The sequence below is a fragment of the Misgurnus anguillicaudatus genome, chromosome 3, assembly GCF_027580225.2.
Source record: "Misgurnus anguillicaudatus chromosome 3, ASM2758022v2, whole genome shotgun sequence".
Classification (NCBI taxonomy): domain Eukaryota; kingdom Metazoa; phylum Chordata; class Actinopteri; order Cypriniformes; family Cobitidae; genus Misgurnus; species Misgurnus anguillicaudatus.
In genome coordinates, this window is record NC_073339.2 from 29,131,798 (window position 1) to 29,147,884 (window position 16,087).

At 36.6% G+C, this 16,087-nt stretch overlaps 3 protein-coding genes across 7 annotated transcripts in view; 1 reads left to right on the forward strand and 2 right to left on the reverse strand.

Moving 5' to 3' along the window:
- usp53b (ubiquitin specific peptidase 53b) overlaps window positions 1-5,250 on the forward strand; it is a 64,098-nt gene extending 58,848 nt beyond the window's left edge. For 3 of the 4 annotated variants that reach the window (XM_055205350.2, XM_055205353.2, XM_055205352.2), the window contains 2 exons: window positions 4,098-4,182; window positions 4,686-5,250. In XM_055205350.2, the coding sequence (XP_055061325.2) occupies window positions 4,098-4,174 (77 nt within the window). In that variant the 3' untranslated portion in view covers window positions 4,175-4,182; window positions 4,686-5,250. Of the gene's footprint in view, window positions 1-4,097; window positions 4,183-4,317 lie in introns of all 4 variants that reach the window. The other variant, XM_055205351.2, reaches the window with a different exon arrangement.
- Window positions 5,251-5,284: 34 nt separating this feature from the next.
- fabp2 (fatty acid binding protein 2, intestinal) lies at window positions 5,285-7,028 on the reverse strand. Its single transcript, XM_055205376.2, has 4 exons — window positions 6,716-7,028; window positions 6,329-6,501; window positions 5,752-5,859; window positions 5,285-5,625 (listed from the first exon to the last, which is right to left on the reverse strand). Exons 1-4 carry the CDS (start codon window positions 6,780-6,782, stop codon window positions 5,575-5,577), a joined length of 399 nt encoding a protein of 132 aa, XP_055061351.1. The 5' UTR covers window positions 6,783-7,028; the 3' UTR covers window positions 5,285-5,574.
- A 4,257-nt stretch (window positions 7,029-11,285) lies between these two features.
- The window catches only part of gucy1b1 (guanylate cyclase 1 soluble subunit beta 1), a 32,290-nt gene continuing 27,488 nt past the window's right edge, over window positions 11,286-16,087 (reverse strand). For both annotated transcript variants that reach the window (XM_055205365.2, XM_055205364.2), the window contains 2 exons: window positions 13,602-13,756; window positions 11,286-13,412 (listed from right to left, as the gene is read on the reverse strand). In XM_055205365.2, the coding sequence (XP_055061340.1) occupies window positions 13,295-13,412; window positions 13,602-13,756 (273 nt within the window). In that variant the 3' untranslated portion in view covers window positions 11,286-13,294. The remainder of the gene's footprint in view (window positions 13,413-13,601; window positions 13,757-16,087) is intronic.

The window sequence follows — 16,087 nt, forward strand, 5'->3', positions numbered from 1 at the left end:
GTGCAATCAATGATTAATGTAAAAATGTCATGCTCCTGATCCCATAATTAGATTATGAGACTTTAGGCATGATTTCACAAGCAGGGTCACATTTAGGCCTATGTATTTTATACAATTAAGGTCTGCTATGCAATTTGGACTGAATTGCTCAAGTTGTGCCCTATAAAGGGCGGTTCACATTATAACTATAACGTTAACTATAATGATAACTATATTGTCGTCCACACCACAGGACAATAACGATAACTTTATGCTAATTTGCTCACGAGGCGCAGTACTCGCGCAAGACATGTACCTTTAATGGCATTAACTAATACTGCAGATTAAAAACGTTTGTTATTGTTCATGTCATTAAATGTATAAATATGCTGTTCTTGTTGCATTTACCCAGCGGCTAACCAGCAGATGTCCTTAACCTGCTGCGTTTGTGTAACTTTAAACAGAATCTAGTAGTTTGTGTCCTAGACAATATATACGTAGACGCCTCATAGACTGACGCTGCCTATTGGAGCTGACGTATCAGCCATCTTGGATCGCCATCTTACACGGTTTGGTTACACGGTTTGGTTACACGTAAGTAACGTTAGTTACAATGACATAATATTATAAAGGGTAAAATAACAAAAATTATTGTTCAGTCTTACTTGGTATCTGGTATCAATACTGGGCTAGTTATTGCAACCATTAGCTGCACAAAATACGGGCATAGTTGCTAGCTCTCCGTTGACTCCGACTGACTCTGGTGCTAGCGTAAAGTGAGGAGACCCAACCAATATGGTGGCGACGCTGGATTACGTTCCAGCACTTCATGAGGCGTCTACGTATATAATGTCTATAGTTTGTGTAATCTAATATCTCATCTTTTGGCGCATTCAGTGTTGTAGAATAAAAAACATTACATAGTCAATATCACAGCACCCGCTTCAGCGCTGGATACCTGAGGTTATTTTATGTTATGAACCTCAGCAATGAGCTTCTCCACTTTCAAATGCATGTGCAATTGAAGTTCAAATAGATTTGATTGTCTGCGATTGGTTTATCGCCCAGAAAGTAACCCCAACAATAGTGTTTATTGTATCTTTATCGTTATAGTTTTGGTGCAAACTTCGCTATTCTCTTTAATATAAAACATATATAAACTATATTTTTATAACTTATCGTTATAATGTGAACGGCCCTTAAGAATTAATTCTCCTATCAACTACATAGAAAAAGTTGGACAGAAGTTATTTACACAACGGCTTAGCATTAATTAATGAGTAAAATAACTTGCATGCTTAAGAAACATTTAGTTGTACAGAATGCTGCGGCATATGAGGGGCTATGTGGCTAAAAAGTCAAAATTCGGTTGTGAATACATATATAAAAGCATGCATACATACATATACCTATGAAATACCTATGAAATACGTGTGCATCCTACTGTGAAATTTGTACCAATACATCTTGGGTTAGTAATGCATACATATACACTTCCATATACACTTGAATGAATAACTTGTATACAGTACACATGTAAACACTCGCACATACATATAAACTCTGTCCGTGCATAAACACCTGTTAAACACTTGCACATACATATAAACTCTGTCCGTGCATAAACACCTATTAAACACTTGCATATACATAAAAACTTGATGCATGCATACACATATGAACACTCGCACATACATATAAACTTTGTCCGTGCATAAACAACTACTAAACACAAACACATACATATAAACTTGATGAACTCATGCACATATGAACACTCGCATGTACATATAAACTCTGTCCATATACACCATTAAAACACTAGCATATACAGTACATATAAACTTGATGCATGCACACATATAAACTCTCACACATTCATATAAACTTGATGCACACATACACCTCTTAAACACTTGCACATACATGTAGACTTTGTCATTGCATAAACACCCATTAAACACCTGCATATACATATAAACTTTCAGTATAAACGGAAGGCATTTCAGTATAAAAAGAAGTTTCAATGGAGGGGAGGAGCTAAGGTGACCACAGCTTCATGGATCAAGCGGTGCACCGCTAAAATTTGATGTAACTGGCAGTAAATAACAAAACACCTGAACTTTTATCTGAAAGCAGCACTAATTTAAATATTTGAAAATAAAGACCATGACCCGACCCGCACTCGCAAATTGCGCTCTTATTAGATACCTTTCTATTATACTGTCTGGAAACTGTTTCCAGACAGAGCATGGATACAAACATGCACAGGACCGTTTAAAAAAGCATCTGCCAGCATGTATGGAATCGAGTCAGGGTGGTCTTGGCTTTTGGACCCGAAGTCTGCCTGTGTCGTTCTGCCCTGGCCCGCACTGCAAATGACATGTTAACATTATTATTATTATTCACCCATTACATCAAATATTAATGGCTTGCCCACTGCATACCCACCCACCAGCGTGCAGGACTCTGTCATGGAGTATGCCTGGATAAATAAAACTCCTTATCACCCATATCAAGGCCAACTCGCTCGTAATTGCAAAAAACAATTAATTCGACTAATTCACAGTGTGTAATGTAGGTTCGTTTGGAATGTGCCTGACGCATGGCTCAAGTCATGACAGAACAGCCACCTGCGAGATCAAAAGGGGCTTTGTATTAAAAAATTATGTAATGCATTTCTTTATATTATAATAAATATGATGAACAAGTCACCCATTTATCAAGTATTGATTAATTATTTTCACCTAATCCTTTTTGCCTTTTACAAAAAGTAGAACAGGCATGCATCCTACTTGCGTTATTATTGCACCTTAGTGTTCTGCATGTAACCAAAATTAGGGCTGTGGTGTTGAAGGAATTTTCCTTGCGGTGATTTTGAGTGTCTAGGTGTGCGGTTTTACAGACTTAATTGTTCCTATTTTAGAGACAAATAAATAAGTTCTATTGCTATTATTATGCAGAATAAAAAGATGAAACTTTAAACAAACTAAGGAGCCTATTTATTTAATTTTTGGCAAATGCAGAACAATGAGAAACAAGTAGAACAAAAGATATGATTAAGAGCAAGTTGGCCAGATGGGTAATTATCCAGCGGGTAAGCCGATAGTATTTTGTGTAACGGGTGGAATAATATTAACATGTCGTTTGCGGTGCGGGTTGGGGTGGAATGGCACGGGAAGACTTTGGGTCTAAAAGCCAAAACTCGTTTTGACTCGATTCTGTACATGCTGATAGGCAGCTGCTTTTTTAAACGGTCCTGTGCTTGTTTGTGTCCATGCTCTGTCTGGAAACAGTTAAGAGTTTCTAATGACGGCGCAATTTTCGAGTGCGGGTCGGGTCCTGGTCTTTGTTTCGAGTACTTAAATTAGTGCTGCTTAGAGGTTCAGGTGCTTTGTTGTTTACTGCAAATTACGTTGCGTCGGATGTTGGCGGTGCGCCGCTTGCTCCGTGGTAGCTGTGGTCGCCTTGGCTCCTCCCCTCCATTGAGACTTCCTTTTATACTGAAATGCCTTCGGTTTATACTTAAACAACTTCCTTTAAAACAGAAAGTTTATATGTATGAGCGTTTAATAGGTCTTTATGCAAGGACGGAGTTTATATGTATATGCGAGTGTGTTTATGTGTTTCTTGTATCAAGTTTATAGGTATATGCGAGTGTTTAATAGGTTTTTATGCATGGACAGAGTTTATATGTATGTGCGAATGTTCATATGTGTATGCGTGCATCAAGTTTATATGTATATGTGAGTGTTTATATGTGTATGCGTGCATCAAGTTTATATGTATATGTGAGTGTTTATATGTGTATGTGTGCATTAAGTTTACATGTATATGCAAGTTATTCACAAATGTATATGTATGCATTACTAACTTAAGACTTTTTGGTATAAATTTCACATTAGTATGCAAACGTATTTCAAATGTATTTGCTTAAACATCCAATAGCATACAAGTATATGCAGGTGTTTATGTGTGTATGCATGCTTTTAAATATGTATTCATAAGGAAGTATGATTAACTATCTGTGTGGCCCCTCATAATGGCAGATGATATACTGTCAGTTGTTGTGCATAAAAAGTATATACTAAGTAAATAAACTAAACTAACCTTTACAGGCAACAGCAACAATAAGCCTGCTGCTAAATGGCACCCTGTCGCTTCAAAGGGACTGGATGAACATGGATATTTGTGAAGGTTATGGTAAGTTCTCTGGTTTATACTTAAAGTTTAAATGTCAACAAACAAAAAACAAACAAAAAAATGAACTGTGATATGTGATGATTCTCTACCTAACTGTACAGTAAGTTATACTGTACATAAAACCTTTATCTACAGTACTACGCAAAAGTCAGGCCATGGGTGGAGTAGTCGCACAGGGGGCTGTGATGGACCCCGTGATGAACGAGCCCTTTTATCTTTGCACTGCAAGCAAGCAACCCTTGAAAATAATTGGGATAACTGATGAAATGTCAAACCTATGCTTCTTGTAAAATATAAAGTAGTTCTGTATCTGTTTTATGTTTATAGCAGTCTCTTAGATAATAAAAAATGTTGAAGAGACATTTACAACATTGATGAACAGTTCATGGAAAGGTGCTCTGACCTTTAGCCTAATAAAACGATTAAATAAAAAGGTGTTGCCAAATGTTAAAATGTGCAAGGACTAGCCTACATACAGTGTAATAAGTCTTTTTTCTTATTAGGTCCTGATGAACCAGTGAGAAGTAATTCAGAGGAACTGCCAAAGAAGTTGACTAAACAGAGATTGTTTTTCAAATGTGATTACAGTGTAATTGTGGAGACAGTGCCGGCAATGTAAGGCAGACTTGTCCATTTGTACCCTCTACCTGTAAATTGTGACGCTCGAGTCTCTTAAAAGAGCCATCCACTGGAGGGCAGTATGCACTTTGGCTTGAAACAGTATGTGCTTGTAAACATGAATGACCATTTTATGCTTAATATTGAATTTATTGAATATCTTTTACTAAATGACAGGTAATATTTAAAAAAAAAGTTCTAGTCTTAAAGACTGAGTCCTAAAGACAAGCATAGTAATTGTGTCTATGGCTTTAATTTCACTGCAAATGGACCTTTGTAAATACTCCCTAGAGGTTGTTTGTGGAGTGCCTTCCTGCAATTTTTCATGCTAAATATTGACATGATGATTCAAAATAAATAAGAGTGTAAAATGATACCCACTATATATTTTTGGAGATGTCTATGCATTTATTTTTATTCTTTGTTTAATAAACTTCAAATGTTTCAGCATTGATGTGATTTATTTATGTGAGTGATGCGCTGACACGATGCACTTCTTTTTATTATTTATTTCATCCAGAATATGAGCATGAACTCAACATGCAGCATATAAATGAAAACAGTGTTCACAAAAGGATGTAAAAATGGTTTTGAATATCAAAACTTAGTGCAAATGAGACATGATTTTCATGCACACACCTTTTTTTTTATCTTACTTTGTAAACATTAAACATTAGACTGCCAGTTCCAGGAAAAAAAACTCATAGTTAACACTAAACAGTTTTGAATCGTCCAACTACAGTTGATTTGTGTTGTTTATACGCTCATGACGTTTTAAGCCCTTTTGAAAATCCTCCTGGCATCAACACCTTCATAGTTATATGTCTGTGGAAGAATAAAACAAGTAGGAATCATCAGATCTAATATTGTTTTTCTTATATCGAAGAGTTGTACTGTTTTGCATTATGTGCTAGTATGTTAACATTATGTTTACAGGTAGCAAGATTTTACCTGTACAAGTTCATCACCAATAATCTTCCTGGTTGTTGTTAGCACCTTTCCGTTGTCTTTGCGAGTAAAGGTTCCCTTCAGCATGTCACCATCTAAGACCCAGGATCCCTGTGATAAAAATGTCAGAGATCAAGTTCATTTTGAATTAAGTAATAAGAGCAAACACTAGTTGGTCTGTTAATGACTGTTTGCTTAGGAGGTTTGTGTAGTGTTTGCTTATGGTGGGACAAGAGGGTGTTGGAAGTTACAACAACTTTGAACTTTCAATGGCTCCATCCAATTTGAATAGTACAATTATAGATTTCACTAAAAATACCAACATATCCTTGATGCAAAGTTAATGTATGATGTACAATAACTCAACCTTTAACAAATGTATACATTTGTTAAAGGTTTAGAGACAAAAAACAAAATAGATCACAATATAGTGGTAATGTATTCTCGTGCGTAACTACAAATGTTCTCGATATTCTCTCTAAGTATTGTGATAAGATGCCATGAATCCTAAATTTCAATTATTGCTTCCTATCCGTGAGCAGAGAGTAAAAATGTCTGATCTTGAATCAGATATGCTTACAGTGAGCTCAGTGCCATCTGCCAGAGAATATTCAAAGGTGACGCCAAGGGTGAAGTTTATTTCCACCGTGCGGAAAGTGCTAACTTCCTTCACGTTAAACTTATCACCGGTTTGCTCCAGGGTGATCTTCAGGTTGTCATGAGCAGCCAGTTTCCTCTTTACCATGTTAATGCCTGTTGACACATACACACATGCACACCTTATAAAAATGTGAACGAGTCTTTCTCTTGTATGGTTATATTTGTCATATATAAACACTATACATTACATTATACAGTATTACCTGCGTACAAGAAAAAAATCATGCACAACTACGGGTATCTGCTAAATTTGACTTTGCACTATTTGATAAAAAATGTAATTATTATTCTCCCAAATGGCTCTTACCCATCTGTTCCATAAACTTCTCATAGTTCTCACTGCGGTCCACTTTCCAGGCACCGTTGAAGGCCATGATGATGTATTGCTGTATTTGCTGTGATCCTGAAGATGGTCCAACTTTCCCCCTCGCCAGGCTTTTATACAGACAAAAGACTTTCTTATCTGATGTTATCTATACGCTGATGTGGCTGAGTAAAGCTCACAGAGTATAAATCTCACCCTCCCTCCAGGCTATCCATCACACCTCCCAGCATGCAACGCTGTTTCAGTTACTCTGAAAAGAGTAGAGGCTTCAAGTCGTTCCAGTGGAACAAGCACTCGCTTGTGTTGGGTTGTCAAATATATTTACGTCACTGGTGGCTTTGTTGTTTTGCACACAAAGTCCTGCTTTTGTTTGAACTGTTTGCTGTTTAACTGTGCAGGGTGTGCCTATATCTGTACACTGAAATGGTTTATGTGGAAAGGACTGCTGTGACACTATAAACAATGAATTTATTTAATTAGTGATTTAGAAATATAAGAGATATAATTTAATTCTTAAACTTGTACAGTTGAATTACTTTGCAAATCTGCTGCTATTGTTAATGTGAGATGAGTTTATACAGAGCATTAAATTATATATTGGCTATTACTAATGAACAAGAACAGCTGGGATATCTTGTGTAGTACTGAAAAAGTGCCCTTGATAAGTGTTGTCAAAGGTCAAATTCAAGCAACATGCAATGCATGTTAAAGCTCTATTTTTAAGCACTGGAGGCACTGACGGGTAAAAGGGATATCAATGTCTGTGTATCATGACTTCATTTGTAGCCTTGGATCTAAAATATTGATAATCTCTGATAATGGTGCATTTCATCATAGCCTCAACCTTAATCTTTTAACAGTTCAATAAAATAAGACCTTTGATCAAAGATAAGAAAAAAAATCAAAGAAGTGAAAATCGTTTTATTGTACGTTAAATGGTTTATAAATGCACTTTCACATGATGATTTAACAAATTATAATGTTGACCCACAGAGGCCTTAGGTGAACATCTTATTGATTCGTAGTTGAGAAACAATTGAACAGGATCTGTTTGCATGGTTTATTGTTGACAAAGTCAATGATGTTTATGTAATTAACATGATAAAGTACTGGTGACATGATTTGTACTTGACTGAGTTACTGGCATACATCGCACACTGGAGCACCCGCAGTTGTAGGTTTTTATGGAATGCGTGCATTTGTCACACCTCACAATATTTTCCAAGACATCACTTGATAATGTTCGTAAATGTTAGTCTTTAAATCCAGTGAGGTTTACAGGCTTGGGTGAAGGTTAAGTTTAGGGGTTGGATTAGGACATACAGGTGCATCTCAGGTGCAAAAAGTTCATTTATTTCAGTAATTCAAGTCTTTTTTCTTTTATTTGTGATTATTTTGGCTCACATTTCACAAAAACCCACCAAACAAATCTCAACAAATTAGAATATTCATAAAACCAATAAAAACTAATCTCCAGATTTCGGCATGGCGGCGATGTGGCACTGCTGAGGTAGTATGGAAGCACAGGTTTCTTTGACAGTGGCCTTTAGCTCATCTGCATTTTCCTCTTGATAATACCCCGTAAATTCTCAATGGGGTTCAGGTTTGGTGAGTGTGCTGGCAAGTCAAGCACACCAAAACCATGGTCATTAAACCAACTTTTGGTGTTTTTGGCAGTGTGGCAGGTGCCAAATCCTGCTGGAAATTAAATCAGCATATTTAAAAAGCTGGTTAGCAGATGGAAGCAAGTGCTCAAATTTTATTTGGTAAACGGGTACAGTGACTTTGTTTTTCAAAAAAACACCATGGACCAACACCAGCAGGTGAGATTGCACACCAAATCATCACAGACTGTGGAAACTTAACACTGGACTTCAAGTAACTTGGCCTATGAGCTTCTTCGCCCAGACTCTAGGACCTTGGTTTCCAAATGAAATACAAAACTTGCTCTCATCAGAAAAGAGGACTTTGGACTACTGGGCAGCAGTCCAGTTCTTCTTCTCCTTAGCCTTAAGATGCCTCTGACAACTGTTGCCAAATTCGTTGACACGTGTGAAGTTCCTGGTGAAGTTCACCCAAATTCTTGAATCGATTTTGCTTGACAAATCTCTCAAGGCTGCGGTTCTCTCAGTTGGTTGTGCATCTTTTTCTTCCAAACTTTTTTGTTAACATACAGCACTCAGCTTTTTTGGCAATGAATGTTTGTGGCTTATCCTCCTTGTGCCAATGATTGTCTTCTGGACAACTGTCAGATCAGCAGTCTCCCCATGATTGTGTAGCCTACAGTAGTGAACCAAACTGAGAGCCCATTTTGATATATCACTAGCCTGATATTTAAACAATGGATATTCTCTGAGATGTCCTCATTAATGTAGAGAAACAAACGTGTGTATTGTGAGTCTGTGTACACTGAATGCTTGCAGGGCATTGCAACAAATTGATTGTTTCTATTGTAATTAATGGAGATATCAGCATTGCACATGGCATGCTGGTTGTAGCTTGCCTTATGATTTTTTTTATGCACTGTATGTAAATAACTGCTGACCTTAGTTAACATTTTCTAGTAAATGTGTGTTTGTTGCTGTGTTTGGGTGGGGGTGCTACAGTACAGTGGGTAGGACAGTAAGGGAATTGTGCCAGCACAGTTTATGTCCAGAAGTTAATGTTTAACTACACAAAAGATACAATAAATGATAATTTGTCAGATGAAAGTCTAATTGAAAACAGTGATGTCATGATGTTTCAAAAAGACTAAGATTAAATATAGCTGCAAGCAGCAATCACCGGGGTCAAGCCAAAAAGGGCACAGAATGAAGTAAAGTTAAGTTTGAATGAACAGTTTAAAGAATCTAAGGAAACCTTATGATTTCAGATGAGAAAAATGCTAAATACATCAAAAAAATAATCTATGTTTTGCCCATTGCAATCGTCTCACTCTTATTGAGAATTATGGAATGCTAGGTCTATGAAGAAAAATATGTGAGTGGTGCTTGCAGTGGCAAAACTCATGTCCAAAAATGCTACAGTGGTGTTAATGAGTCAAAAGAGCCCACCCCGATATCTCTACGATGTTCTGATGCAAAGATATAGCTCTTGCAAAAACGGTTGATAAGGTATTCTCATTGGTTCCTAGGGAGTGAATTGGCATTCACCATTAATTATACTCCAAGCCATGAAAGGATTAATGCATAATGACTCATGGTTTAAGACGTACTATTGTAGTAGTTTTAGGCAAAAAAAATCACACTTCCCTATCTTAAAACCACTAGGTGGTGCAATAACAAAATCATGCATAAAACCTCATCCATCTAGCTAGTTTTATGACTATACACTGTAGTTTAGTGAAGAAACAGTTGTATGAACATAAAGATTGCTTGATATGAAAGGTTTTGTTCAATTATAAGGCCAACAAGTGGTCAGGGATAACATTTTTTTTGTGTGGCCTCAGACTCAGTTCATACATCAGCGTATCAAATCTGGTGAAAAAATCTCTTTTCGTTATAAAGTTATAACCATTTATGTGTAATAAACACAAAATTGAAAGGTAATTTTTCGTTTTTTTTGCAATTTTCATCCATTTCTGATGAAAATTTTAATATAACGCCAATAGAGTTTTTTGTTCAGAAGGTAATGTAATGTTCTTCCTATGGTGTTTTCGAGTCGGTCAAAATCTCGCTCGCGGAGATATTCGCGCGTGTTTGTTAAGTACATTTTTTTGCTGCGCAGGGTTAACCATAAGGCGAAATCTGGCATGTTTGGTATCGTTGCACTTGGCAACTATTCAGGACTCCAAAAAATCAAGTGCCGTCAAAATACGTTGATCACAGCCAAAGTTATAAGCATGTACAACATTCGAATGACCACTAGGTGGCGCTGTGACGAAACTCTGCATGCCCCCTCAGATCCTGACTGGCATCACAACTATCAAGTGTCGCATCAATAGACATAAGATTGGCGAAGATACACACTAAAACGTGTTATATTGCGCTCTACGTAAAATTTGTTGGCGCAAAACGGAATGGTTCAAAATTCTTTTAATAACTTTTTGCCGTGAGTGTCTCTAGATGCTACATACCGTTTTTTGTGGAAATCATGCAAAAGCTCTAGGACAAGTTCGCAAAAGTAGGTTTTAAGAATAATTCAAAATGGCAGAAAGAAATTCATGACAGAAAATGATGTCATAGGGTCCAATCGAATCGACTTGAGCCAAGGAATCAACAGAAATAAGAATTTTGTGTTTAGGACTTGCGGGTCAGAAGTTATAAGCAAAAGCATAAGTGCAACTTTGGACTGTTGGTGGCGCTAGCGGGTTTGATATAGAGACTCCAAATTTGCTGTGGAAACTTTTTGGACTGACCTATATCAGTGTGCAAAATTTCATAACTTTCCTATGTAAGCTGCTATGGGCTGCCATAGACGCAATGGCGGAAGAAAAAGAAAAAAGGAAGAATAATAATAAGAATACTAACAGATACAATAGGGGTCTTCGCCCATTCTGGGCTTGATCCCTAATTAATATGTGTACATTAGGCTTAGCTCGGTTGAGTGACACTTTGTTTTTGAGAATGATTTATTGGAGCCACAAGAAAACATTAGACTTTGCAAACTGAACCATGACTGTTTTAGTTTAGATGTAACTGTAACTTTATCTAGATAGACTGATAAGAAGAGCTCTGTAGAGAATAATTTTCACAATAAAAAAAACCATTATTGAGCAGGTACAATGCTTATTTTCAATACAACAAAGCACAGCACAATTGTCTTGGGGTGTAAATAATAGCTTAACGTTATTGACAGAGTTCCTATACATACATTTCTCTGAAATTCAATGAATACAAACTCGCACACCAATTAATTACAGCCACTTTTTAAAAATCGAATACTTACTTATTTAGAAACATTTAGAATATATTGACTCCATTGCTTATAGTAATATAGAATAACATTAGTGTAAGAATATATATACACTTGTGTTTACTGTTAAATAAAATAACTTGCTATGTACAAGTATGACAAATTCACTCTAAGAGTGTACACTCTACAAACAAATTGGTGCTAAATAGCACTAAAAGCTCATAATCATAAGGGATCCTTTTTTAGTCATATATACAGCACCTATGAAGAACCATACGGGGGTGATATAGCACCACTATAGCACCACATATGGTTCTATATAGCACAATAGGGTTCTACACGTGTGCTACACAGGTACTTCATGGGTGCTATATGGCACTTAAAATGGTTCCCCTATGATAAGAGCCAGTGAACCACTTTTAGTGCTATTTAACACAGTTTGTTTTTAGAGTGTAAGTTAAACTGCAATGCATTTTATGTATAGCTTACACATTTTCCTTAGAAACATAAAAAATAAGGTTGGAAAAAAGTACACTCTAAAAATGCTGGGTTATTTTTAACCCAAAATTGGGTCGAAAAAGGGAAAAGGCCAGACGTTGGGTTAAATAAACCCAGAAAATTGTTATATTTGACACAACAATGGGTTAAAACAACCCAGCATAGGTTAAATTTCAACCAAAGGGGCTGGTCTTGTCTCTTTTTGACTGAGCATTGGGTTGAAAATAACCCAACATTTTCAGAGTGTAGATGGTCTTGTGAATTCAATAATACTTAAAACTTTAAAGTCGCCATGAAATTTTAATGAAAAACTGTAATTGGTTTTGGAATATTGTGGTATTTTCACAAATTATTTATCATTATTTATATAAAAATAATGAAAAAAATATATATAATCTTTAAATCAAAAACGCAAATCTCCACCCCTCCTCAAAACGATCTCTCTTTACTTCAGGTCATATGGTATGGCAAGTGGGCGGGGTCCGGGAAAAGATTGCAGGGATTAGCAACATGACCCAACTTCAAACGTTCAATCAGTTCTCGATGTACTGCCTATTTCACTCAGAATACAGTACGTCACCACGGGGAAAGTAAGACAATGGACACTTCTGTTTCATGGCGACTTTAAAAAGCTTGAATAAATGCATAACAATATTATAATACACAGCATAATACAGTAACAAAGTGTGTTGTGTCTATACTGAACATCAGAATTATGTGCACAGTAAAAATGTATCATTGAAAAGTGGTGGTGCTCATAATGTTAAATATAATTAAATATTAACACAAACATATAAACCGATAAAATAAATCCCTTAGTGAGACAATAATAATTCAATAAAAAGACAATAAAATGTTTCCTGAATTTGCCACTGACTTGAATAATGTCAAATGCTCTATGTTCTGTCTTAATGCAATACTTGGTAATAGTTTGTAGTTTCAAAATGGACTTAATGGATGGGCATTTCTATACCTCAATCTAAAATGCATACAGTCTGCATTACTTTTCCATTGTTTCATTATCTGTGAATCAGATACAATTGGCACGTCAACTGCAGGGGTCACTGAAGAACATTCTTAACTGTGTCTTTTCATTTGACCCCTCGGTTGGAAATGATAAAATGATCTTAATGAAAAACCATATTTACAGATTTCAGAATCAACATACGAAGCTGGGAAATGAATGTAAATGGCACTGTTGTGGCTTCACTAAGTCTTACGTGAAAGAAACCACACTTTCATTGGCTCTTTCTTTCCCTTCATGGTCACAGGTCCTCTGTACTCCAAATGAAACTGAGAATCTGCATTTTCCACTGACTGCAAACACCTGACAACACAAACAACATTCAATGTATTCAATTATTTGTATTAAATGAGTATTAACTGTAAAATTAACTTTTCATATCTTATATGAAAATAACCATTCGATAACCTTGCTTCGATCACAAAATAGTTATTCTATATTGCATATTTCATAAACAAAAAATACATATTCAGATTTAACTGACTCTCTTACCTGTATGTGTACTCCGACACATTTATCTTTCCTTTCTCTCCTGTGGTCTCTGTACGACTTGTCAGGTTGACCGTATTTCCAAATAAGCAGTAGCGGGGCATTCTTTGACCTATAACCCCTGTGACCACCTCTCCTGTATGGATTCCAATGGTGATCTGCTTAAAAAAAAGTAAAACATCATTTAAAATGGTCTAAATAATTTAAACAAAATTACACATACATTATAGACAATTGTCATAGTTACAGTTGCTGCTTCTCCCACCAACCACATGAGGGCACCGTTGCCAGAGTTCCGACATACAGGTACCCTATCACCTGTTGCTTACTTGCTTTGTCTGTAATCTCTTTTAAATTTAAATCAGGGGATTATATTGGCTTAATTGTGATAAACTGAACACATTTACAACAATATTTCAATATGGGGAGTGAAGAAACATGATTTTACATTCTCTTTCTCACAGGATCTTAAACGAAGTGCACTTTGTTAAATATATATATACGGTAATGTCCAGAATCCCACCCAAAGTCTACAGACCTGTGCCCACACCCAAGTTCGACCCTTGTCTCAAGCACCTCTTAAAGTGTCCATGCGCACCATGTTGGTTTTACAGGCATTCTTAGAGACAGTTATAGTGTTGTCAACAGGTTTTAAAGTGCCCCTATAATAGATTTTGGAAAGTTACCATTCATGCAGTGTGTTAGGTGTTAAGTGAATGTAAAACAGTCTGCAAAGTTGTAAAGCTGAAAGTGCACAGTTAATAAACTTATTGCCTCTCAAAAGAAAGAGTTGACTCTGAGTCGCTTAAAGCCGCTCTATGCATTTTCGGGGTTTTTGTCAAACAGCGACCCCTAGAGTCGCTGGGGAATACTTGCAACAGTCGTAATTTCCCACTCCAAAGAAAATGACCAGGTAATGTTTCACAATTTCATACAAATATTAGGCTACTGCATAGTCTACTAAACTACAGATGATGGTAATAGGATAATAAGAAGTTTATTCCAATTGTAGGAATAATGACTCTGCCATTAGAGTGGGTTCTATGTGTGCCATGGACTTCCTTCTAAACTAGCCCCTTGTGCTCTTATTTCTAAAAAACTTTCTCCTGCCAAGCACAAATATGATCTGTGGAACTGCTGGTAGTGGTGGTAGTGCTGTATGGTGAAATCTACTCAAAAAGAACAATCAAACCTAGTTGCATTCTCCTGAATTTCCTCAATGTACAAAGGGCAGCATCTTTTTTCCATATCCTTTATGTCAAGAGGTCATCCAGAGGGTACATTTTCACTCAAGTCTGGATAATCAGGAAGATAATCAGACTGTATTGCTGAAAGAAACACCTTTTGGTGGCCTTCTGGAGGGCTGCATCAAAGTTCAAAGACAAAACATCCAAGCAGCTGATAGACAGTCTTCTCAACCAACTGCCAGTGCCTTGCCACATGTGATTTCCTCACTGACCTCCCTCTGTCTCAAGGCAGCACCACAGTGCTCGTAGTTACCTGCCATTTCTCCAAGCTACCTTTAGCCAAAATGCCCTTCCACCAAGTTCCAGTTTGACTGCCTACCTAAAGACACAGGTATGGAAATTCTTCTTTGAACTATATAGTATCTATTAGCATCATGTCTGGTTACTATCCACAGGCTAACAAACAGGTAAAGCACCTCAGCTAAGAGATTGAAAGGTTTATACTGCCAGAATCAAACAGACTAGAGTCATAACCACTGATCTATATAAATGACTGGATTGCGCATAGAACGCTTAACGTAACAGCGTTTGGTGAAGCCAGCGCAGAGTTCGAGCCGCCATCTTGGTATGCCCAACCAGCAGACGGCGTCATTGACTTTCATTCAAAATCATGTTTTAAATTCACCCGCTTTACAGCGTATCAGTCACGCAAGATTATTTTAAGGATATGTGTTTGTAAATTAACTGTTAATTCTGGTGTTATTTGCAATGTTTATGCTTTAATCGGGCAGGAAAATGGATTTATAAAAAACGGTTAAGGTGAGTGTGTCTGCTGCGTTCTGTTAATGACACGGGTATAAATAAAGTTTTGTTTGACATTCAGCTACACGGTCAGCGTTATTTCTCTAAATAAGTTGAGGTAACTTGTAAGTTTAGATAACATAAAACCAGCAAATTATTGCATGCACATACGGTATAAAGTATGATTATTTATTTAAATTTCAGAATGAGCACGTTTGTCATTAATACTAAATATGCTGCGGTCTGTCTGCTGATCTGATACTGTAATGAAGATGAATGTATAATAACTGATTAAAAACTAAAATGTACAACTTTCGGTAAATAACTATGTACATGCTTAGGACGTTTGTGTTGTAATAATGTACAGGGTAACTTCAGATATAAAAACGAAGACTAGTAAAGTGATGTTGTCATGACACGGAAGGAGAGACAGGACGCAAACGCAAAGTTCAAAATAAATAACATTTAATAATAAAAACACGAGGGCTGACATGGTGAATA

What these genes read in the sequence shown, in the direction of transcription:
- fabp2 (XM_055205376.2), bottom strand. Translation starts at nt 6,782, where the DNA reads ATGGCCTTCAACGGTGCCTGGAAAGTGGACCGCAGTGAGAACTATGAG. An exon ending in CAGATGGCACTGAGCTCACT is followed by an intron (nt 5,860 to 6,328) that starts GTAAGCATATCT and finishes TTTTTATCACAG; the next exon opens with GGATCCTGGGTCTTAGATGG. An exon ending in TTGGTGATGAACTTGTACAG is followed by an intron (nt 5,626 to 5,751) that starts GTAAAATCTTGC and finishes ATTCTTCCACAG; the next exon opens with ACATATAACTATGAAGGTGT.